This window comes from Heloderma suspectum, chromosome 5 (assembly GCF_057233095.1).
Source record: "Heloderma suspectum isolate Gila_16-S chromosome 5, 16-S_ref, whole genome shotgun sequence".
In the NCBI taxonomy this organism is placed as follows: domain Eukaryota; kingdom Metazoa; phylum Chordata; class Lepidosauria; order Squamata; family Helodermatidae; genus Heloderma; species Heloderma suspectum.
This window is the reverse complement of record NC_139462.1, coordinates 79,897,976-79,922,060: the sequence shown is the minus strand read 5'-3', so window position 1 is coordinate 79,922,060 and position 24,085 is coordinate 79,897,976. Positions and strand designations below refer to the sequence as shown.

The window sequence follows — 24,085 nt, the reverse complement described above, 5'->3', positions numbered from 1 at the left end:
AAAGTCTGCCTAAATCTCTTGGGGAAACAGGATAAATTAAATGGCCTAGTTAAAAGAAACCCAGTACTCAAATCTGTGCCTCTGTTCTTACCTTTAATACAGCACATGCTTTCCAGAGATGATTCCAGAATCTGTTTAACTTGATTAGAATTTATAAATTTCTGTTTAAGTAGCACTTCATGGTTTCTTTAATAATAATGTTTACATAACTAAAAAGAGCAAAATGGGTGGCCTTAATGAGATGCCCTTTCTGACATTATCCTAGCAGTGACTGGTTCAGATCCATTCCCCAAAGCAATGCATATTCTAGAAATATAGAGGTGTAGAAAAAGGCAGCAAGGGAGCAAAAGGTGTTTGCATGTCCATTTTATCAACATGCATACATTCTGCCTGTCCTCAGACAAGGAGGTCATTCTTGTTGCTTTGTCAACACAGATAAAATCATTGGAAGTTGTTCCGCATGCACACACACAGTCTGCAGTCCTAAACACATTCACTAACCACACAGTCCTAAACACATTCACTAACCACGCTTACTGAATACATACAGTGAGACTTACATCCAAGTAAACATACATAGGATAGCACTGTCAGCCCCCACCTTTTTATTTCAGAAATACTAAACACTGTTGAATTGCTGTCACAATTACAGCCCATAACAGTCTTCTTACTGAACTCCAGGACCACTCCATCAATTTTCCCCAGCACCTCCTCCACAACACATAGCACACATTTTTACACACACACACACACACACACACACTCTTCCTTTCCAATCACCAAGGAACTATTCACAACAGGAACAAGTACTCCTCCAGGCAACAGATTCCCATATGCCGATATAAGCAAACCGACGGGGTCTTCCTTGACCTTCCTGAATCCCGTTTCTAAGGAGTAATCTCCCTCCAAAAGAACAGTTCCCCTGCCTCTCCCCACACACCTTTTCCCACGCCCCTAAATCCGCTCGGATCGGCTGCTCCCCTCTTGCCCTTTGGCGAGATTGGGAATCCTCCTCCCATCCCATGCCTCTCCAAACTAGCCTTCCCTCCTAGAGGACACCCCCCCCCAACACACACACACACACACACACACACACACAGACACCGCTACTCCCTGTACTTCAGTACATGCAAACACGGCACGGCTTTGCGTGCCTTTCCGCTCGCTTTTGCTAGGCAGCTCTGCCTTCTGTCGGACTGGGAGCTCCCCTGACTGGCTGAGGGAAGTCCACGGCTTTGATTTCGTCTCCGCCCCCGCCCCCTCCCTAGCCTTGACATTCCCAATGTTCAGGAATGTGGCGAGCTGGCTTCTGGCCGGAGAAGGGAAGAAGGGACAGAGGGAAGCCCGAAAGTAGGTCTGCTTCGCCACGGCTTCGCTTCTCCCAGTGCTTTGCTCGGCAGTCTGGTCTTGCCCTCTGAGATTCGCCTCTCTCTCTGAATGCACAGCGCAAACCTTGGCGAGCTGGTTGCCAAGCGCGACCACCTCAAAATGCCCGAAGCCCCAGACGCTGGCGAATAGGCGACTCGGGGCAAAGGCGTCCTCGGTCTATTGGATGTACAGGTGCTGTCTGTCGCCGGGGTGCTGTCCAGGGTGCTGAAAACTCGGCCGCCTCTCCACATTGCTCTCCGACTTGGAACTCTAGTCCTCCGCTTGCTTTCTGGATTCCCTCATGACTCGGACACGTCGCTTGGGAGTAGGTTGTAAAGACCTCTCGAATACCATGGCCAGGATTAGATACCTGCGTGCAGCTGTCTCGGGATTCTATCTGTGGGAAGCTGCGCTGCTGCTCAGGTGAGTCTCTGCTAGATCCCCCAGGACTGCCTTAGCTGGGTTGATGGCATGGCAGAGTCAACGGGACTCATGGAGGGAGCTGTGAGAATGACTCTTCCAGTCTTAATGGCTCCACAAGACATCTCCTAGCAAAGTGGAAATGATGTGGACATTGCTGTACTGTGGAGCAATAGTCTCTTGCTTCCCGTTTGTTGGTGTGTGTGTGTGTGTGTGTGTGTGTGTGTGTTAAATGCTTCCCCCACCCCCAGGTTGGTTTAGCAGGAGTTCTCTATCCTGCTTAGTCCTCTGTTCTCTTGGGAATCATCCCATCTCACCCCAGCCCCACTTAACCAATGGAAAATGGAGCAATGTTTGCATCATATAATATTTATTCAGAACTAGAAATAACTGTGGAACTGTTATTCTTTGTTACTATAATAAATAAATGGCAATCAATCAATCAATCTCTCCCTGGTACCAACGTCTTCCATTTCCACCAAGAAAACAAAGTAAAGAATTTTATTTTGCTTATTTCCAAAAGCTTCATGGTGTCCTGGTTTTGTCAACTATTCAGATGTGTATTTTAGTGGGTTCTCCCATCCTCACCTACATTTTACACAGAACACTTCAATTAACAATTACAGCCGTTTTTAAAAGGCTATTTTTTTTCCCTGATGATACATAAGGATATACATGTTGGGTTTCTCTTTCACAAACCTTTTTATTTTCTGGAAACATCTCTCCCTGAATTGAGACATTAGAAGACATTTAGTATTTGCATATATTTTATTGAGCCAGACAAACATATTTGAATTTCCCATTAAGCTGAAGTGTTTGAATAGAAGCCAGTTTAGTTTCATTAAAGTAAACAGGGATGAAAATTGGCATAAATCTAAAAATAAAATACCTTAAATCAGGGAACTATTACTAAGAACTAGTCCAACTCAAGCACTAAATCATAAACAGTCAGTGTTGGGTGAGGATTATCAAGAATATAATGTAAGGAACCTTTGCCATAAAAAAACACACACTGAGGTCTGGCTATTGTTGGGTACAGAATATCAATGAAAGGGAAATATTAGGCTATTCTTATGTTTGGATTTGGTTGAACTGCTCATATTTTATGCACTACATACATGCATGAAATGTTGAAATATTATTGACATGTTTATATTCCAATGTAAACATGCAAGAAGGAAACTGATGTGTGAACAATATTCTTTCATGCATACAAATAGTCATCAGTTGTTCTACAGAAATGTAGAATGTTAAAATTAACAAAGCTAATACATGTTTGTATGCATAGCACTTACTTGTATTGTTTCCACCTATGTAATCTACTTAAGCTGTCCCACAAAATCAATGGGAAATGAGAATAGCTACAGCCTATGTAATACAACATGAATAGCATGATCTAGATCTGGTGATTCTTTGATTTAGTTGTAAAATTCATGAATAATTTATGATTAATGTTCTGTACACTTGAAAGAGCCAGGTACTTCCATTCTAAAGTTTGTAAAAGATTACAGATACATGATTATAGATAAATAATTACAATAGATGCTTTAAATCATGCTTATTTAACAGTACTTATACTAGGTGCATTCATAAGCCAGTTAGCCATTGATGGTATGATAAGAATATAAGAAGAGCAATGCTGGATCTGTCCAGCAATCTAGTCCAGCATTTTGTTCATACAGTGGACAACCAGCTGCCTGTGGGAAACCCACGAGAACGACAAGAGTACAATAGCACCTTCTTGCTCATGTTTCCTGCAACTGGTATACAAAGGTATACTGCCTCTGATAATGGAAGTAATAGTCATCATGACTAGTAGCCATTGATAGCTTTATTCTCCATTACTTTGTCCAATCCGCTTTTAAAGCCATCCAAAATGGGGGCCCTCATGTGACAGCAAATTCCATAGTTTATGTGCTGTGTGAAGAAGTATTTCCTTTTATCAGCCCTAAATATCCCACCAATCAGCTTCATGGGATGACCCCATTGGGTTCTAGTATTATGAGAGCAGGTGGAAAATGTCTCCCTATTCATATTAGAAGCAACCAGCCTCAACTCATTTTCACATTAGACCAGAAGTTATTGGGATGCATTCTTCAGTTGACCACCATCTAGGATGCAACCATCATGTTCCATTTTCCCAGGCTGGCAAAATGGGTGGGCTGTGATTGATTGAGTGCCAGTAGGGATGAAACAGCTATGATGGTGCTAGGCAGATGAGAGAGGGCCAAAGCAAGAGAAACATAATTAGTTTGTTACGGGGAAAACATGCAACGTTGTGAGGATGCACAGAGCCAGAGTGGGAAATGAGGAGAGCTAAACCTTATCTTGGTATGCCACTGACATTTTGTTTATATGTCACAAGTTGTTAGTTTGATTTGACGAAACCAAACTTTTAAAAAATGTGAAGACCACAGACTATCTAAAGTAGCCTTCCCCAACCTGCTTCCCTCCAGATGTTATTCTTCATTGGCTGGGAATCATGGGAGTTATAGTTGAACACATCTGGAGGGCACTAGTTTGGGGAAGACTGATCTAAAGAAATACACATGTACCTATGTCAATTGGATCAAATGAATTTATTGTCTTAAAATCCATTGACTGCAAAGAGATGCCATTACACCTAATTCAGAGCATTTGTGGTAATCGTACACTTTGAAAGGTGGAGGAAGTATACTCAGCATTAGCCAAATACGCTAAACAGTGCTCCATTTTGAGTGGCCAGTACTAATCCCATACAATGTTCACTCTAATGCTGAAAATCAGTGGACCTTTTATTTTGAGGCAGAATATGTTTATATCTCTGGAGGAAAACCTCTCAAACATGCCCGAACAATATGCAACTAATATATTGCCATTAAAACCATCTATTTTCATTAAAACAACCTCAGATACCACTGTGCTTCAGCCACCTATCCAAGTGAGGAGAGAATTACCTCAGTCAATAGCTGAGAGGCAATGGTGAATATTAAGGGTGTTTGTGACAAGTGAGAGTGACCTTTGGTTAGAGATTTCTGTACTTGATTGGCAGCAGGAGACTGAAATAAGTGGGTGTGTTGAGTCTCAGGGTGAGCAATAAGACAGGTGTGCAGAATGTAAGATTTAGTCACTTATCATTTAATGATGGATTTGATTTTCACTTTGAGGCATTTGTTCTCATGTAACCACTTTTACAACAAATTCATGGGAGCATTTTTATATGTAGAAAATGTTCCACAAGAGGACTTTTTCCTGCAGTATTCTGTGTGATAAAATGATCTTGTAAGTACCTCCAATATGGCAAGTAAGGCTGCTGTTTACTAAATCTAACAAAACATTAACAGTATCCACATTGCTTCTTTAAGATCCACTAGAGTTCAGCCTATGACTTACAGTAACTAAGCACACTATGGAACAAAGTAGAAGACACAGGTCAGGCATGTAATGGAAGGGAAAGGCAAGTGGGTCAACATATTGTGTTCAGACTAAGTTAGTCATGCTTTAGTCCCATTGAAATCAATGGGACAAGTTAGTCATGACTAACTGAAGTCCCATTGATTTCAATAGGACTAAAGCATGTCTAATCTCATCTGGATCTAACTCAATATGTTGACTTGTTTAACTCTGCATGATTCTCCGTGTTGCCAATAACATAGCAATGTAAAGTAGGTAGATATTCAAATTAGCTTTTGCATTATGAATTACAAATTTTGATCATGTATACCATTTTGATCACATTTTCAAAACAAAGGATGGGTCCAGACACATAAGTGTACAGATTTCTCTGGCATAAGCATATTATTCTCCTTGTAATACCCACAATATTTTTATGAAAGTTAAAGAGTACACAAATCCTTTTTCTGAACAGTGTTCATGCTTTTCTTGAAATACATGAATGCTAGAAAGGAGAAAATTCTGCTTTTATATCATGATTTGACTGTGCCTTTGTTTTTGCTGTGTGTTGCAGAAAAATAATTACAGACCATGATTCTGTTAATTAATTGCTTATTCTTTTCTATAAAACTGTCTAGTTACAGCTATACCTTTACTCTGAAGATAGCTAAGAAATGGTACAACAAATTTCCTAGGGATCTTTATTCATGTTCATTTTCTATTCATTTTCTTCTTAAGAAGATCTTCGTTAGGACTTCAACTTCTTTGAAAGCTAAGGTTTATTCATATCTTCCAGAAATTGCCGTAACAATATCCTGATTCAAAACAACATGTAGTAAAATCATTCTGCTTCTGGAAACCCATTATTTTGTTTTCTTCTTTGATTTTCTTCTTTTGTACTCTGACCTATAGACATGAGTAGCTGCAAGAGTGCACAAAGAGGCTTGTTAAGAAATAGCTACAGAGGCATGCTATGTGAGGCAATTCTGCCCTACCATGCTGCCTCTTGGTCTAAATCCCATTTGAAGAGTTTATTATGATAGAACAAGCATGTAGACTTGCATTGAACCAGAGGACCAGGCAAGGCACATCGGTATGGCACATAGAAGCATCATCTCATGTACTGGCTTTTCTCAACATCTCTTTATCATCTGACATAAGCTTATTCCTATGTTTGTGTACCAGGGAAGATCATGTTGCCACCATAATGGCCATGGTTCTGTCCTCATATTGACAAGAGAGAGAAAACAAAATCCTGACAAATCACATTTCTTACACCAAAGATGGCAACATACAAAACATGCAGGAAGGAATCAAAATGGTGTATCTCCTTTCAAGATATATTGGTCCTGGTTCTGCTTCATTTAGAAGCACAATAGAAGAGCTAATAAATGCAAAGGCCTCTGTTTGACTACTCATGAGTAGGGCCCTGTTCAAAGGCTACTGTGAGGTGGCCAATTCCTCCATTCTGTGCCCGCCCACACAAGGCCTACTTAGCTGAGACATAGGAAGGGGTAGGAAGAGGTGACAATGACACTGAGGGCATCAGTAAGTGTTCTTTGCAGGCTCAGTTGGAGCATGCACAAAGCATCCATCTTTCCACATGCTTACTTGGAAAATGAGTCCCTTTGAGGATATAAAGAGATGCTTTAAATATACTTGTCTTATAACAAGTTAGATTATTGGTCCATTTAGCCCAGTATTATCTCCTCTGACTGGCAGTGACTCTCCATGGTCTCAATGTGAAGTCTTTCTGAGCCTTACTGCCTGATATCAATGTAACAGGAGATGCTACCGATAAAGGATTTTTAAAAAATCAAAAAAATTCTATACTGTTTTTCAGTTTTTGGGGGGGAAATCGAAAATGGTTTACAAGATAAAATAATGATAAAATGAAATGAAACCAGTCATTAAAACAACAATACAGTGATTAAAATAATAAACTCTCAGTTAAAATAACTATGGGTTTCTGACAATATTAGCAGTCAAGAAATGCCTTTGCAAACAAGTGTGTCTTCAGTGGTTGGCAGAAACACTCCAAACTAGGACCCTGCCTGATCTCAATCAGGACATCATTCCATATGGTAGGTGCTACAACTGAGGTCCTTCTCCCCTGCATAGTTAGGTGAGCTTCAGTAAGCCATTGTATGGTCAGCAAGCCCTCTCCTTCAGAATGGAAAGACCAGATTAGTCTGTACAGAAGAAGGCCTCATAAACTGGCCTTGAGTTGTTTAGGGCTTTGTAAACCAGCAATAACACCTTGAATATGGCTTGGGAGATAATTTTAACATGGCTCGATAGATATCTCTACCACTGAAATATGGTTCCTTCCATAATGCCCTTTGATACTGACCACGAGTGTAACTCTTCCATTCCCCATTTTACAGTCTCTGTTCAGAGGAATGCATATTCTCCAAAGAATGGAATAATTATATTGTAATTATAATCCTTACAATATATTATCTGTTACACCAAAGCCTCAATTTCTTGCTTTAGAATAGATTTTAGATCCTGACACAGGATTTTCCAGAAAACTGTATTTGGGTGAAAATGCAAAGGAATGTTATAAAATTTCTTCCACTGCTCCAAGTTCTTAAAATCAAGCATTAAAATACAAGACAATCTTGAGGTCTTCCTCAAGGTTCAGAGAAAGGGGTGATCACTTCTTTGCTCAGTATCCTGGTAGGTTTGTTATAGCCATTTGCCATTTAGTCCATGTTATATTATGCTGGTTCAAAAGGTTTGTTTCTTTGTTTTGTTTCTTATCTGAAAAGGCAGTTGGATGTATTTAGGAAACCCAGCTTGTTAAGTGAACAGAAGTGACAGCTGTGTGTGCAACCTCTTTACTGTTTGAGTATTGGGGTTTCCAGTTGTTGAATCTCTCCCAATCATCACTCTTGGAAGTGAGGATCTATACAGATTGAGGGATGGAGTCTCCCACAATATGCCATGTTATTTGTAATTAAGTTCAGATGAGCAGCCTGGTGCTCACCTCAAAAATCACATTAACCATGGTGTGGTATGTTGAAACCTGGCTCGTTGCTGTGTCTGATTCCATACTGGCAAACAAATCAGGGTTTGTTAATCAGCTACAAATCACAAACAGAAGTTTGGGTTGTTGTTAGCTTATCAGGTCTGACTTGTTTAAACCATGGATTATTGTGTGATGGCTGAACTTAGAACTGTGGCTGATCTCTGGCTAGTCTGTGATGCTGTCTGCCCTGAAACAGAGGCACCCAGCAAGAGCAGCCTGTAAATGAAACTAGTCTGAAGGTTAGCAAAATTGGCAGGAGAGAAACAAACCAGAACTAGGGGAAACAAGCTACCATTTTTTTTCTCAACTGTGAGATATTCATGGCTAAAGCAACAAGTCATGGTTAACATTTACTATGGCTTAGCATTATGTGCAAACACAGCCTTTGAGTGATCCTGCTGAAGTCTCAAAACCCTCAAGGTTTGTGGGGCCTGCTTGGTGCCATTTCTCTTCCACTCTCCTCTACCTACCATCCTTTACCTCTTCCCCAAGGAGAGTCTTTTTTTTTCCCCTCCTTGGGGGAAGAGGTAGCAGACAGCAGAGGGCAGCAGGGTGTGACAGAACTAAGGACGTGGCCCTTTCTGATGTGGGCTGTGTCTGCATTGATTCTCCTCTCTGTAATTTAAGCAGCATTGCTGCTCTCCTTCCTCAAATTCTCATCCCATCCCTATTTACGGTGTATGTGTGTTTGAGTTAACAGCCACTCAAAACATGGCAACTGGTGTATTTATTTATTTAAAGTTTTTTTAAAAAAAAAAACTCACTTCTTGGCCAAAAAGTGTAGCTTACATGCAATCAGCAAGAGAAGACAGTGCCTTGCCACAGACTTACAATCTTAAAAGACACAGCACAGATATGGCTGCTGGATCACTGTACTATCTCGAATATTGAGACATAAATATAAAAAGAGTGGGCTGGTTGTGGTGAATAGCTTTATTACATAAGAGTAATTTCATATAAGTAGCTATAAAGGTCACTAGGAAATTCTGTTTACCTGCTGGGGATGTTCCCTGATTGGACTAGAGGCCAGGAACTGAGAGAAGGGAAGCAAGCACACTAGGGGCACCTTCTAGTATTGGTGAGGTGCAGGTTGTAAAAGACAGAAGCAGCTGCAAGAGGAAGACTGTGAGGTTTGCATGGACAGGAGAACGTCAGGTCAAGTCTCCCTTCTTTTAGGAAAGCTCCAGAGACCTGATGTTGCATGATAGTATCTCTGTCTAGCTGTGATTCCCAATGCCTCTCCAAATGGGGGAGGGCATCAAAGGAGCAAAGAGTGTTTTGGGGTGGGCAAGCTTTATTTTACATCATACATTTCTTTTTTACACAAAGAAGCCTACAGCACTCAGTATTCCCAGGTGGTTTCCTATACAAGTACTTATCAAGCCTGAGCCTGCTGAGCTTCCAAGACCAGATGAGATCAGGAGTGTTCAGGGTACTATGTCCATAGGCATATTATTTCTAAAAGAAAGCAAGAGAGAGGGGGGGTGGGGGGAGGGAGGGAGAGGGGGTGGGGACAGTCTATTAGTCTGGGGATGCTTGCCCCTGAGTCCACCACCTGTGACTGCTTCACAGGGTTGGCCCAATATATTTTGATGCTTGAGGCAAAGGACAAGATGTCACCTTTCCCCATTCCATGTACAAAAGCCAACCAGCCCGGCCTTTGAATCTTATTTCAACACTGGCGATGGCAGAGCACCCTCCACTTCACCCGAGAGCAGCAGCGTAAGGCAGGCTGCATGGCACAGGCTTTATATTTGCTAGGGATGGGCGAAAGTCCCTTACCTGTCCTCGAAGCTTGCTTCGCGGTGGGGGGGAGGCGCTTCGGTTCTCCCCCCGAAGTTCAGGCAAGGGGGGGGGAGGCGCCCCGCCTTGCCCGGGTGAAATTCAGGCCAGGTAGAAGTGCCCCGTCTACCCGGCCACAAAAAAAAAGTAAACACACACACACACACCCCCGTGATAGGCTACGTAACGATTTACGTAGGCTATCACAGCTAGATTTCCAAAGTCAGCCGTGATAGGCTACGTAAATCGTCATGTAGCCTATCACGAGTGACTTTGGGGGGAAAAAAAAAAGTGTGTACACAAATGGCGGTGGCCCATGGGTGCCGCCATTTGCGTTCCTTATTTTGGCACGTCTAGTCTAGGTAAAGATTTACGTAGACTACGGCGAAAATAAGGGCAACGCTATTTGTGTTGCCCTTATTTTCGCCATAGTCTACGTAAATCTTTACGTAGACTAGACGTGCCAAAATAAGGAACGCAAATGGCGGCGCCCATGGGCCGCCGCCATTTGCGTACGCGCTTTTTTCCCCCCAAAGTCACCCGTGATAGGCTACGTGATGATTTACGTAGCCTATCATGGCTGACTTTGGAAATCTAGCCGTGATAGGCTACGTAAATCATTACGTAGCCTATCACAGGTGTTTTTTGTTTTTTTTTAACCGCACTTTTTTTTTTTGCAATGGTGGCGGTGGCAGCCGGTCGGGAGACCGGCCGCCGCCCCCGATGAAACGCTACCGAAACGCCGCCGGGACCCGCCGCCGAGAGGGACATTCAGCCACGGTAAGTCCCATCCCTGGGGGGGGCGGGGGGCCGGCGGAGAATTTTCCCAACACTTTCAGGGGGCCAAATGCCTCGGCACTCGGCCTCCCGAAGATTCGGGGAGAAATTCTCCGCCATCCCTAATATTTGCTCGGATGACTTTCTGTCTGCTGCTGTTTTCTATTCTTATTTATTGATGTATTGCATTTATATCCTGCCTTTTTTCTTGCTTTTGATGGCTACGTTTTTCTGGTTTGTTGTTTATCTGCTGTTTTATTTATTGGTGTGGGTCCTAACTTTCCTCCCATGAATGGAACAGAGTTGGTATTCATGGAATGGGGCTTTTCCACCTCCCCTGTCCTTCTGCAGCCCCTTGGTAATTTGGTCTTGGTTGGGGGCCCTTTGGGGTGGTGTTGGATATGATGCAAGGGGATGAAGAGAGCTTCGGCTATTGGGTGGTATAGAAATGAAATAAATAAATATAAATAAATGAAGACAGAAAAAGAAGTTGGTGGAAATTCCCCCTCCTCCTCCCTGGTCCTGTGAATGAAGAAGCAACTTGAGATCCAAATCATTGTTCTATGGTGGTTTTAAGTGATTTTGATCAGCGATTTTGTTTTACTGAACTGTTGTTTCTTTAGCTGTCTTGAAGGCCTAGTCTCATGCAGCAAGGTGTGGTACAAATGTGATAATAAAATTAGCAAGTATGTGAACAGTGCTGGAGATCTGAGCTGATGTTTTCAGTAAAGTCAGTGCAAATGAACTTAGCTTAAGTTCTGACTTTGGAGTCAACATGGGACCAATTCACATGACCAAATTGACATACTGAAAATGTGAATTGATTGGAATTGATTGGATCTATGCAGAGTTCAACACATGCCAAAGTGGTTGTGTGTGATTGCTCCCCCGACATGCCCAGTTTGCAGCTCAGGAAGGCCTTCTACATTCTTCTTTACATTCCACATTGTACGCACATCCACTCAGCTCCCATTCTCTGCTTGCCATTTTGGTTTTGAAAACTAGCCTATGGGAAAGGGCCAGCATGGGTCAGGTAATGGTTTTGATTGATCTAGTGCTGCTTTCCCCAACCTGGTGCCCTGCAAAGGTTTTGTACATCAACCCCCATCAGTTCCAGCCAGCATGGGTAGTGGTCAGGAATGCTGGGAGTTGTAGTCCAAAACATCTGGAGAGCACCGGTTTGGGGAAGGCTGCTCTGGCATAATTGTCAAATGCAGTTCTTCTTTAGCTATAATAAAAGTTCTAAATGAAATCTTTCAGAAGAAAAAAAAGTGGTTTTATGGGAAACTATCACAAGGCTTGACAAAAGTAGTTTATAAAAGACAACCAGATTAAAAATTACAATTAGATTTCTTTTTATTCTTTATTTCTCATGCTGTGTTAAACCTATTTTCCTATTCTCAGCCATTCCTAATATTCTCCAATCTAACTGATGTGGATGACAAATAGAGGTGAGTTGCTTTGAGAATAACATTTTTATTCTGTAAAAAGTATGTCACTGGAAGCCCAACCCACAAACCAGTTAAGCCAAAGAATATGGATTGGAGTCCATCGAGATATTGGAGTCCATGAAGTCAAGTCATCCACTTGACTTCAGTACTTTGAATGCCACTAAGTCATAAATAGGTTTTCTGCCCCACCCTCAAATGATGTTCACATTTCCCCAACATAATTCTAATTTTGTTATGGGAAACTGAGTTCTGAATCAAGGTATGAATATACCCAATGGTAGCATATGTGCTTTGGAACAGGGGTGTTCAACTCCTTTCAGCCCAATATTCAGTTTCAGAGAAGCCAAAAATACCAGCACATCTTACTGCCAGTAATTATGCCTTTGGAGAGACTTTTCAAGCTGTTAGAATGCTCCCCCCTGGGGGGGGAGACTGAGAAAAAGCCAAGAAACTATGAAACAATCAGTGGTTGGTGGAAATGGGTGGGTCCAGCAAAGGGCGTGTTGCCATGTGGGGAACCCTGGAGGGCTGGATGGGACCCCAGGTATGGGATTTGGCCCGCAGGCCCACAGCTCAACACCCTTGCTTTAGTAGATAACATTTACTGATATATACAATGCCCAAAGAATCTGGTATGTGGCTTTGGAGTCTGCTGTTGGCTAGAGCAATATGACTATTTTAAATTACAGGATTCATACAGGGGTTACAAGCTGTGCATGTTTGATCATTGTATGGTTGTCCCACAGTTCACATTATGAATAATCAAATGTAGCTTTGGAATTATATTTTGTCACCAACACTATATAGTTGGAAGCTAGACCTGTTGTAATGCAGTGTTGAGGCCTGGCCCTGAATGGGCAATTCACACCCAATAGCTCTATAAAAGACTTGCTCCTGTTAGATATGAAAACTGCCAGATTGGTTTGTGGATATGGATCCACATGGCTGCCTCCATTTTTGGCCACTCCTTGGGGACGTGGTTATGGGGACTGTCCTGATGAGTGCCTGCACGTCAAAATTTAACACTCCACCACTGGCCAGGATGAAGTAGTGGCAGGGCTTGGTGATTGCCATGGTGGGCATGGCAAGTCATGGGCCTAAAGCAAACTAGCACCTGACATACATGCCCAAAGTCTGTCTCTTTTGCTGAGGCTGCCTGCTGCTGGATGCAGTCCCTCAGCTCTGAAGTAGGGATATATGGACCGTGCAAAATCCATTCCATTTGTGTTGTCAGGCGGCTTTTGTTCCATCGTCCTCCCATTGATGGAATCAGATTTATTTATTTTTTGGCTCCTGAATTTGTACAAATTTTTGCACATGCAAAATGCACAAATTCCCACAAAATGTGCAAATTCCCCCCAAATGTGCATTTTCACACTTTAGCCTATGGAGGAAATACATGTTTTTGTCCAGACTTTTTTTTTGGGGGGGGGGCATATTTTTCTAGGATGAAATTTGTGTAAAAATCCCAACAGTTAGAAAATCAGTCTGCAAGTCCAGAGAATTCACCCAACAGGGGGGAAACCGGCCCGCTGCGGAATCTGCTGGTTGGATTCTCGAAAATCCAAACTCATTTGGTTCTGTTGTGGATTCCTCCAGCATCCCTACTCTGAACCTTAAACACTGTTTGTTGTTCTAGCATGGTGCGCCCACAGCAATATGGGGAGTGTGCCCGCCCTGAAGAGGATGTCTCAGTTAGCTGCTGCTGCCACCTTTCTGCCCGGTGCTGCCCTGTCACTGTAGTACTACTGTGCTAGAGCAGGAAAGGCTGCTCTTGTGCAAAGCACCCTGCAACAATTAATCTGAAAATTCGCAGGCTCCATACCCTCAGAAGGGGTGACACTGCTTGCCGTTTTCTTCCAATTCTGCCAAGAAATTAAAAAAAAAAAGACGTAGCCACTCCTTAAATTCCCAGTGATAGTCAAGGGGGGGATGAAGCTTCAGATTACCTGAAATTAGATTTTGATTTGGACCCTAGTCAAATCAAGGGGCCTCCAAAGCAGTCCAAGCTGAATGGAGCTATTGTCTGAATCGCCAAAAGTCAGGTCTGAACCAAATGTTACGGTCAGTGCACGCCCCTACTCCTTTTTGTGCATGAGTAGTGCATGAGTAGTGCCATTTAGCAACATAAGGAATGACACTCACAGCCTTTACATGAGAAATAGAAGGAAATTGTATTGAAAAAATGATAATTGTAGTAGCAGAGTTAGGGAAAAACATATTCAGCAGGTACAGTTACCTGAATCCAAAATGGCATCTCTAAGAAATTCACTAAGTCACTTCCATTCACTTCAAGGAGGCTTATAGTGAAGCATCACTCAGTGGATTGCACCTAACTTGAGAAATCAGTCTGAATCAGTCTGAAATGGACCTACAAAATGCAGAACTATTCCCATCAAAATGTAGGGTCGGGGACACTATATCCTTTCTACTGCAAAGCATCCATTCACAACAAGTTTAGTTAATCTTCTTGTGTTGAAATCATCAGGTTTTAATGCTGCATTATTATGAGTTGTACAAAGGGAGAGAAAATTGTTTTTTCCCCATGCTATCAGCATCAGTAGACGGGGAGATCTCAGTCCTTAGGGGATAGAAAAACTCATAGTTTTGTAACTAGGAAACCAGCTGTTTACAGCACCCTTGGAGACAGAAAAAGAATTCTGAAGACTGGCAATTTGCTGGAAGGAAATAAAGAAAAAACTGTCAGGAACGGGGTGGGGTTGTCAGAAGGAGGACAACAACATTATGAATAAAACTAACGACATATCAGTTATCATGGCTGCCAAAACCACAGTGGCCAAAACTGTGGCCATCTTACACTCATATAAGGCACATGAAGTGCATGCGCCTGGTTAGCAAGCAGAAATGCACTCCCAGAAGCCTCCTGGAAGTACAATTCAGCTTGTAAACAAGGCATGAACACCCAACACTGCTACAATTTTGGCCATTGGCACAGGAAATGCTCCAGCAAATGCAGCAGCAGGTTTGACCCCAACCTCTGGACATACCCCCCAACCCCTGGGAGGGTGCCGTTGTGCTCATGCCTTGCTTGTGGCTTCCAGGTCAACACCTGGTTGGCCACTGTGTGATCAGAACGCTGGACTAGATGGACCCGTGGTCCAATCCAGCACGGCTCTTCTTATGTTCTTATGTCATTGCCCATATCTGCTTTATGGTAACAGGATGCTGAGCAAGACCTCAGATGAAGTCCTGGGTTCACACAACATGCTACCCCACACTCAGTGGTTGAGTGTGGGTTGTTGTTGAACCATGGGTTGTTGCTGAACCATGGGTTATTGTGTTGTCTGTTTGTTAACCATGTCTGTCTGTTAACCATGCAGTGTAGCTCGTTAACAACCCTGAACAACCCAATAACAAACCATCAAGGTGGCTTGTTCAAGAAAAATAAGCCACACTGCATGGTTAAGAAGCCACCCTGCAGAAAGTTCACTGTGTTCAGACAACACGATAACCCATGGTTCAACAACAACACATGGTTCAACAATAACCAACACTCAACCACTGAGTGTGGGTTAGCATGTTGTGTGAACCCAGTGGGCGGGCAGGCTCATGTCTCAAATATCCTGTTACTAAACTGGTTAAAGCTTATTAACTGCACTTTGAATTTTGTCTGAAAACAAACTTCTAGTTAGTGCAGATTGAACAAAAGTGGACTTACTGTATATGTTCTGAAAAGCAAGGTCTTGAGAATGCTCTGGTGCCGCAGCCACATTTTGCATAGATGGAAGTTTCCAAACTAGGGGTGTACGAAACCCCCTTACCTGGAGTCCGCTGGGGGGTCTGTGGGGGGAGAGGCGATCTGTTCCTCCCTCCCTGGAATCCTCCCCGGCAGGCTCTGCTCCGCGGCAAGTCCGTGGAGCCGCTGGCCAGGGCCAGCCGCAGCCAGACTTCCAGCCACACTGCCACAGCCGGTCTTCGGACACAAAAGGTGACTGGCCTAGCGGATGCCATTTGCGTCCCTTCCCCTTACCATGATAGTAGCCTAAGAATCCACCCCCCCCCAGAGTCCGTGGTGGAATTCTCCGCCATCCCTATTCCAAACACTTTTCAGAGACAGCCCCGCATAGAGTGCATTGGTATTCTCACTGATGTATAGCACTACAAAGCACTACAGTGCTTGTCGTGCTAATTGCCATTGCTATCATGAAAAATGTCACTGTTGAGCACAACCCCATTACAGCAGTAACATTTTTTCTACTTTTACCCTGTAGTATGGACATATTACTTCCTTAAAATTCACACCCAGATACAAAGTCTTTTCTTTCTTTCTTTCTTTCTTTCTTTCTTTCTTTCTTTCTTTCTTCCCCCACCCCCCTAAACTAGAGGAACATAGGAAGCTGCCTTCTACTGAGTCAGACCATTGGTCCATCTAGCCCAGTATTGTCGACACTGGCTGGCAGCAGCTCTCCAGGGTTTCAGGCAGGAATTTTTCCAGCCCTACCAGGAGATGCCAGAGATTGAACCTGGGAGCTTCGGCTTTTAAAGCACATGCTCTAGTGCTGAGCTACAGCCCCTCCCTAGAGTTGTCATTATAACCCCAGCCTGTAGGCCTAATCTGGCCTTCAGAGGCTCCCCATCTGGCCCACAGAGGCTCCTTGGGTTTCTCCAGGGTCTCCAAGAGAAATTTTTTCTGTTATGATGATCAGCGATAACAGCAGGGTTGTAGGCAGAGCTGGGGATACAGACAGCACTGGGGGGAGCTACTCATCCCAGTGCCAGCTGAACCTTCCTTTGGGTGCCTCTCACTGCCCCTGATGGGGATCACAAGACACACACAAAGGAGCTGGCCAAGTCACCCAGTGCCGGGAAGAGCTGCTCCTCCCAGCACTGTCCAAGTCCCTTTCTCTGTGCTTTCTCAACACTGAGACAGACAACATGGGTGGGATGGGGTCATGATGTCACTGGACATGGCCGCACCTAGTGACATCATCTGCCCCATGGAGAACCTGGTGGGTGGGCAATTCAGCTTCCCACCTTAAAATGACTTACACTGATGTAGAACCCTGTTGTGTTATGAAGTCTTTATTCACTTCAGTGGAGTGGACAACTGTGCATGCACATCGCTTTGCATGTGCAGGGCTGTCACCTCCACTGGAATCAATGGGAAAGCCTTTGGGGTATGAACACTCGGTATGGGCATTTGAAGAATCCATGCTCCTGAAGGGTAGTTGTAAGGAGAGGACATGATAAAGGTAGATAAAATTATGCATCTGTAGCAAAATGGATAAGGAGAATTTTCCTCTCATAATAACAGAACCTGAGGTCATAAAATAAAACTGAATGGTGGGAGATTCAGGACAGATACAAGGGAATACTTCTTCACACAGCACATAGTTATGCTATGGAATTCACTACCACAAGATTAGGGAACAGTGACTCACTGTGGTTTGGGTCACGTGCTGTTTGCCAGACCCCCACCATCCGCCTGCGGCAAGTTGCTGGGCAGTCTGTAAGCACCCTGTGACTGGCCACCCAACCTCTCACCGAGTCACCATTTTGTGTAAAAATGGCAGCTCGGCCCTTTTTGTAAAGGCCAATTTTATGCAAATGGTGGCTGTAAAGTGGCCATTTATGCAAAATAGCATAAATTACCATTTATGCCTGTAATCTTGTGCCTGGGTCACTTTACAGTCACCATTTGCATAAAATTGGCCTTTACAAAAAAGGTCAAGCTGCCATTTTGTGGCTTGGTAAAGGATCCACAGACTGGCATCTGTGGGACTGAGCCAGCGATTTCTCACAGGGACCCAAGCGCCAGCCAGATGCTCACAACTTCCCTACTCAAGATGTAGCTATGGCCAGAACTTGGATGGCTTTAAAAGGGGATTAGATTAATTCATGGACGATAAGGCTAGCAATGGCTACTAGTCATGATGGCTATATGCTACCTCCAGTATTAGAGGCAGTATGCCTCTATATACCTGTTGCTGGAGAACATGAGTAGGAGGGTGCTATAATTGAGCTTGTGTTCTGCTTGTGGGCTTCCCATAGGCATCTAGTTGGCCACTGTGTGAACAGAATTTTGGACTGGATAGGCCTTTTGCCTGATTCAGCAAGGCTCTTCTTACGTTCTTGTGTATCAGGATGATTCTCTTGGCCACTTACATTGTGTCAGGGAAAACGTATCTCAGTAGTACTTCAATTTATCCGAACATCTGATTATATAAATGTTTTGCTGATCCCCCTTATATATTAGTTAAACAGAGAATTGCAAGGAACAACAGTATTGTACTAACGCGGTAGGCACTGTGCTAGCAAATGTTTTCATCAACTCTATAATGGGGGGAAATGGTTGTATACAATACCAGTTTTCATCATTTTTTCCTCCTTGTTATTTTTTTTCCCTACTAGTCTAGAGGCACACTTACTTAAATTAATGTTTGTAGGGGAGTGATTTCCCCAGACTATCCTTCACTGTCCAATAACTTAATAATTATTCAGCAAAATTATTTGCTTATGTGTAAATATTTTGACATGTTCACACACTGCATGCAAGGCTTGGATGGTACATTTCATTGCTCCATCTCAATTAAAGTTGGGTAAAAAGATTTTGTGCACTGCTATGTCTTACAATTTCTTCCAGTACAATATTTAGAGGTTAAAGGGGGCAAATATGATTAGCCATGATTAACAAGCTTATAAAACAGAATAAAAATGCATAAGAAAATAACCTAGATACTTTGCTTTTTCAGCAGATAGCAGATCTTGGACTTCTACCTAGGTATAATTCTCTCTCTCTCTCTCTCTCTCTCATTACCAGAAAACTGTGAGGGACCATTGATATTTTTGTCCAGCAGGGGGTTAGATATTGAACTTGAACTATTTTCATATGATGGCTAACTCCGTATGGACAATTCCATACAACTGGCTGCACCCCACAGCTCTAGCATGTGTGGGCTCCTTGATGTGCATGCAGAATATCAAGGTGCAGCCCCTGAACATGTTGAAGAGAATGGGGCATCTCCTCCCACATGGTGCTATCTGTATGGATCAGAGTCCTGTAGAGACATAGAAGATTGTAACTTCCATGTGCTACACATGAAGATCACTGCTGCTCTGCAAACATCCCAAGGTGCCACCTCGACTGAATTGAACAGAGAGTATTATGGCTGCAATTTTGTGGATTTTTATGTAACCCAATAATGGGTTTGGGTTTCAACAGGAAAGTACCTCTCAACCAACCATTTCAATTCTTTGTTCACATTTATACTGGAACCTTTTTGTTTGTTTTTTATCACCCTGAACATTTCAGTAAGCTAAAAGAAATTTTTCAACAACAGTTGAGGATTAAGGTGTATTTACACCAAGTTGCCAGCCAATTTCAGTGTCATGATTCTATAAAAGGGTGTGTGTGTGTATGTGTGCTATCAAAAGAAAGAACACTTTCCTTCTAATACATCAGTTGTATTAGAGTCCCTGGCGATCAGATCTGCCAGAAAATGGAGGTTAGAGATCTGCTAACTGTACTGGGAACCATTTGCACAGCAGGAGTTGGGAGTCAGAAATGTGAGTCTCAAAGCTGGAGGATCAGAGCTGTCCTCTTTAGGGTGTCGGGGGGGGGGGACAACAACACCCATGAATGCTTTGATGTTTAATTCAGCACCATAGAAATTTGGCATAGAAATTGTCACATGATTTATAATAAAATGCAAAAATCATGATTGGTGTGTCTACCTCAAATATTTGTTCAAATGTTTGTGGTGGGAAATATATATATACACATACACACACACACACACACACACACGGTGATTTAATGCAGAAAATAAGTGAACTCTTATATTCATAGAAGTTTCTAAATAGTAAAGATCACCAGTTTTAATTGGTCGCACTTCACCTTGAATAGTTACTTAACAATATTATAGCTCATTTTTTCACTAATTCATCGGTCTATTGCAGTAAGATTAATCTTTCTGTTGAGTTCTCATCAAAGTTTACTGAGTCTGGTGGGCTTCCAATGTACTCAAGATAGAAGCTGTATCCAGGACGTGTTCTGTGAGCATGTTCTATCCCACCTCCCCATCATCATCCAAATCACCCTCCATGTATTGAGTGGTAATGTCTGCAGTGGTAAGATTTCATTTAGAACCCTGATTTTCCAGAGTTCCTTCTAGTGCGGGGAGCCTACATGGGTACAAAATGCTCCCTGTTGCAAAAGTTCTCTCTCAAGATGTGGAAGACCATGAAGATGGTCATGGGGGAGGGCAGAGCTAGTGCTTGTCCTTACTCTCCTCCCTCCCATTATTTTTTAAAGCAGAACACCTGACTAGGGCTGAAGTTTAATTTAAAATTGTAATACCCCACATCTGCAACTCTAATACATTACCACTCTAAGTGATTTACAAAGTAGTCAAGTAACAGTTTAATAAACCCAATAAACATTAAAACTTCATAAGGAATAATAAGTTAACCATATTTTCATAAAGGTACTAAACAAACACAGGTCCTTAAAAAAATCAACATCCCATATTAAAAGCCTTCCAATATAAGATGGCATTATAGCTTCTTTGGAATAACTATAAGGTCAGACTTAGACTACAACTGTAATTGATTCCAACAAACTGGAATCACTATGGAGAAGGCTCTACACTTGTATAAATGCAGGAGCTGTTTAAAAATGGAAGAAACAACTCCTTGAATTGCATTCAGAGGATAAGAGAGAGCCAGGATGAATTGTTAGAAGGCAGATGGCTGCATCCAACATCATCTGCAGCTTTCAAATATTTTCCCAGAGTATCCCTATATAATTTGTCTTGGAGCAAAAGCCTCTTGCCTAGAACCCATATCACCACAGTGATGACACTGGGTTGCATTTCAGTCAAGCCCTGTCTTGTTATGATCGCTTTTGGAATTAGATGGGATCCACAGTGGATTCCTGTGTGAACCCCTCCCCCATTCCATTTTGCATCGAATGTGGCAGCATATCTAAAATCAGAGCAAACTGGCACACAATAGCCATCTGTGTGGAGGCCACTTTTAAATTAATCCTGAGGGAAGTTGACTACAGCAAACCACTTGGGTGTGTCACTTCACTAGGGGATCTGGTGATTTCCTAGGGATGTAAGAAAGTCACTAACCTTTTCGAAGGGTGACGTTCACGGTGGGGGGGAGGCGCTCTGCCCCTCCCCCCAAAATTCTCTCCAGCCGGCTCCGCTCCGCAGAGATTCCGCAGAGGCTGCCCGCCGGGGCCGCCCATAGCCGGACATCTGGCCGCTGGGCTGCCTGCAGGGACGCAAATGGCGGCTGCCATAGCCGCCGCCATTTGCATCCCTGTATTTTGCCGTGATAGGCTACGTAAATATTTACTTAGCCTATCACAGCAAAAAAACAAAACAGCGAACGCAAATGGCGGCGGCTACGGCGGCCACCATTTGCGTTCCCTTTTTTTTTTTTTTTGCCTTTTTAGCCTACGTAAATATTTACGTAGGCTATTATGGCAAAAAAAAAGGAAACGCAAATGGCAACCGCCGTAGCTGCCGCCATTTGCATTCGCTGTTTTGTTTTGGTTTTTTGCCATGATAGGCTACGTAATTATTTACGTAGCCTATCACAGCTATAATGAGAAAGTGCTCCATTTCGCGCCCCTTTCGTGGGGGGGTGGGGAGCTTCGTTCCGCCACAGATTTTGGGGGGCCGAATGCACTGGCATTCAGCCTCACCGAGATCCATAGTGGAATTCTCTGACATCCCTATGATTTCCTCACACAAGTGATTAGAGATGCAGGCAAACTTCTCTTAGCGCAGGCTTGGAAGAGAATTTCAGGGAACATAAAAGCCCTCCTGAAAGGACAAGCAGACTTTCCAAGACCTTGAATTCTTTCTTATCAAGTTCAGATTAAAACTGAGCCTGAAAGAACAGCAGACTTCCCTTCCTTCCAGCCCCTCCCAAACAAACTCTCTCCTTTCTTTTCCAGTCTGGTGGTAACAACAGTAGCAACGACAGGGTGTGGGACAGGGCATCGCATCCCCCTTCTCTCCTCGGCCTGGTGTGCTGTGGAAGAAAGGCACAGTGGCCTTTGGGAGTTGTTGTTTTCCCATTCCAGTAGCCTTTGGGAAATCTACAAGTTTCAAAAGCCAACTTGCATTTCATTGTGGCATATTGTTTCACGGCACACCATAGTGTCAGAGAAGGCAGGGAGAATGGAGAGACCTCCCTGCTCCCTGCACTCTCTGCTGCTGTTCCTGCTGCTCCTGGACTGGTAGGTAAAGAAACAAGGAAGTGTGTCTTGGGGGAGCTGGCAGGAAGGATGTAGAGCTGGAGAGGAGGGGAGAGGATCATTTTTTGAACCTCATATTGGGCTGGAAAATTAGTCCTTTCTGATTTAGTTTTTTTAAGGATTCAGATAATGTTTGACTTAATCCAAGGTGAGCTGGGGAGGGCTTGCCCATTTCTAAAAACAATGGAACAGGTGGTACATATTTTTTTTCTTTATGATCTCCCCTCCCCTCCCCCTGCCCCACACCCACCCCCTCCCCCAAACACACACACACCACCACCACACACTAAAATGGAGGGGGGACCAATTTTTGTCCCCATGACTTCAATTGTTCTAGAAATGTTACATCTCTCATTTAGAGGCTATTGACTTAAGCCAGTCTGTTTCATGTTGAGGAATAAATCAAAACAAACCAACAACAAAGACAAGACTCTGAGGAATGAATTGGAAAATATTGCACCTGCATTAAGAGCCTTGTTATTTAGCTTTAATAGCATTTCAGTTTTATGGTTCACTCAACTGAGCAGCATGACTTATTGATGATCCCACCCCCTTTATTTTATTTTTTGTTAGGAAAGGTTTAGAACTGGCAAACCCTTTGGGATGCTCTTCCTCTTCAGAATATGTAGAACTTTATCATTGTTTAGCCAAATTGATTCATTCTTTTCAATTATTTCAATTATTTTTATTTTCTAGCATTCAGAATCAGATAGGAAACATCAATTCATTTGTAAAAAGAAAAAGAAACTTGAGCATGAAGAGACTCAACTTTTTAAACCAAAGTACATTGAGCTTTTATTTTACAAGCTCTGTGTCCTGATTTTTACAAGATTCAAGTTCCATAAGGACCCCCTCCCCTACTTTACCATCATACCAAGAATTCCCAATTTAACTTACAGCAGCCTTCTCCACTCATCTAAGGGGGAAATTTCACACATAAGTTCCATATGTTCTCTTTAGCCTGGAGGAAAGTTATAAGGTGGTATACATGAAAGCGCGGTATAGAAATGAAATAAATAAATAAATACATGTTGCTGATTATTTATTTTATGTAAAATATTTATACACAACCTAGACTGGAGGGCTGGTATGAGGAGGTTGCTGTGGTCCATAGAAGTTCCACCTTGCTCACCAGGAAATCTCTCCACCATAGGAAAGTTTGACTGGGTGGGTCCAGGAAGTGGTCAATGCATCTTTACTTGAGGGCGTCGTGCCAGCTACCTTTAAAGAAGATATTGTATGACCACTCCTGAAAAAGCTCTTCCTGGACCCAGAGCTTTATGACAACTACGGGCTAGTTGCAAATGTCCCCTTTCGGGGCAAGGTGCTTGAAAGAGTGGTAGTGGCACAGCTGCAGATACTCTTGGAGGATACAGAATATCTAGGCCTATTTCAATTTAGGCATGGTCTCAAGATGGAATCAGCCTTGGTTGCTAGATGACCCTTATCAAGAAAGAGACAGGGGGAATGTGACCCTGTTGCTTCTCCTTGACCTCTCATCAGCTTTTGATACCATTGACAGTGGTATCCTCCTGGACCAGCTCTGTGAGGTTGGAGTAGGGGCCACTTTATTGCAGTGGTTCTGCTCCTACATGTGGCATCAGTTCCAAAGAGTGGCATTGGAGGATTGTGTCTCAGCTCCTT

At 43.0% G+C, this 24,085-nt stretch overlaps 1 protein-coding gene across 1 annotated transcript in view; it reads left to right on the top strand.

Annotated features, from left to right (window-relative positions):
- The first annotated feature begins 1,310 nt into the window (after nt 1-1,310).
- Nucleotides 1,311-24,085, top strand: part of GLRA3 (glycine receptor alpha 3) — a 131,108-nt gene continuing 108,333 nt past the window's right edge. Inside the window, exon 1 of the mRNA XM_084860294.1 lies at nt 1,311-1,791. Within this exon, the coding sequence (XP_084716420.1) occupies nt 1,670-1,791 (122 nt within the window). The 5' untranslated portion in view covers nt 1,311-1,669. The remainder of the gene's footprint in view (nt 1,792-24,085) is intronic.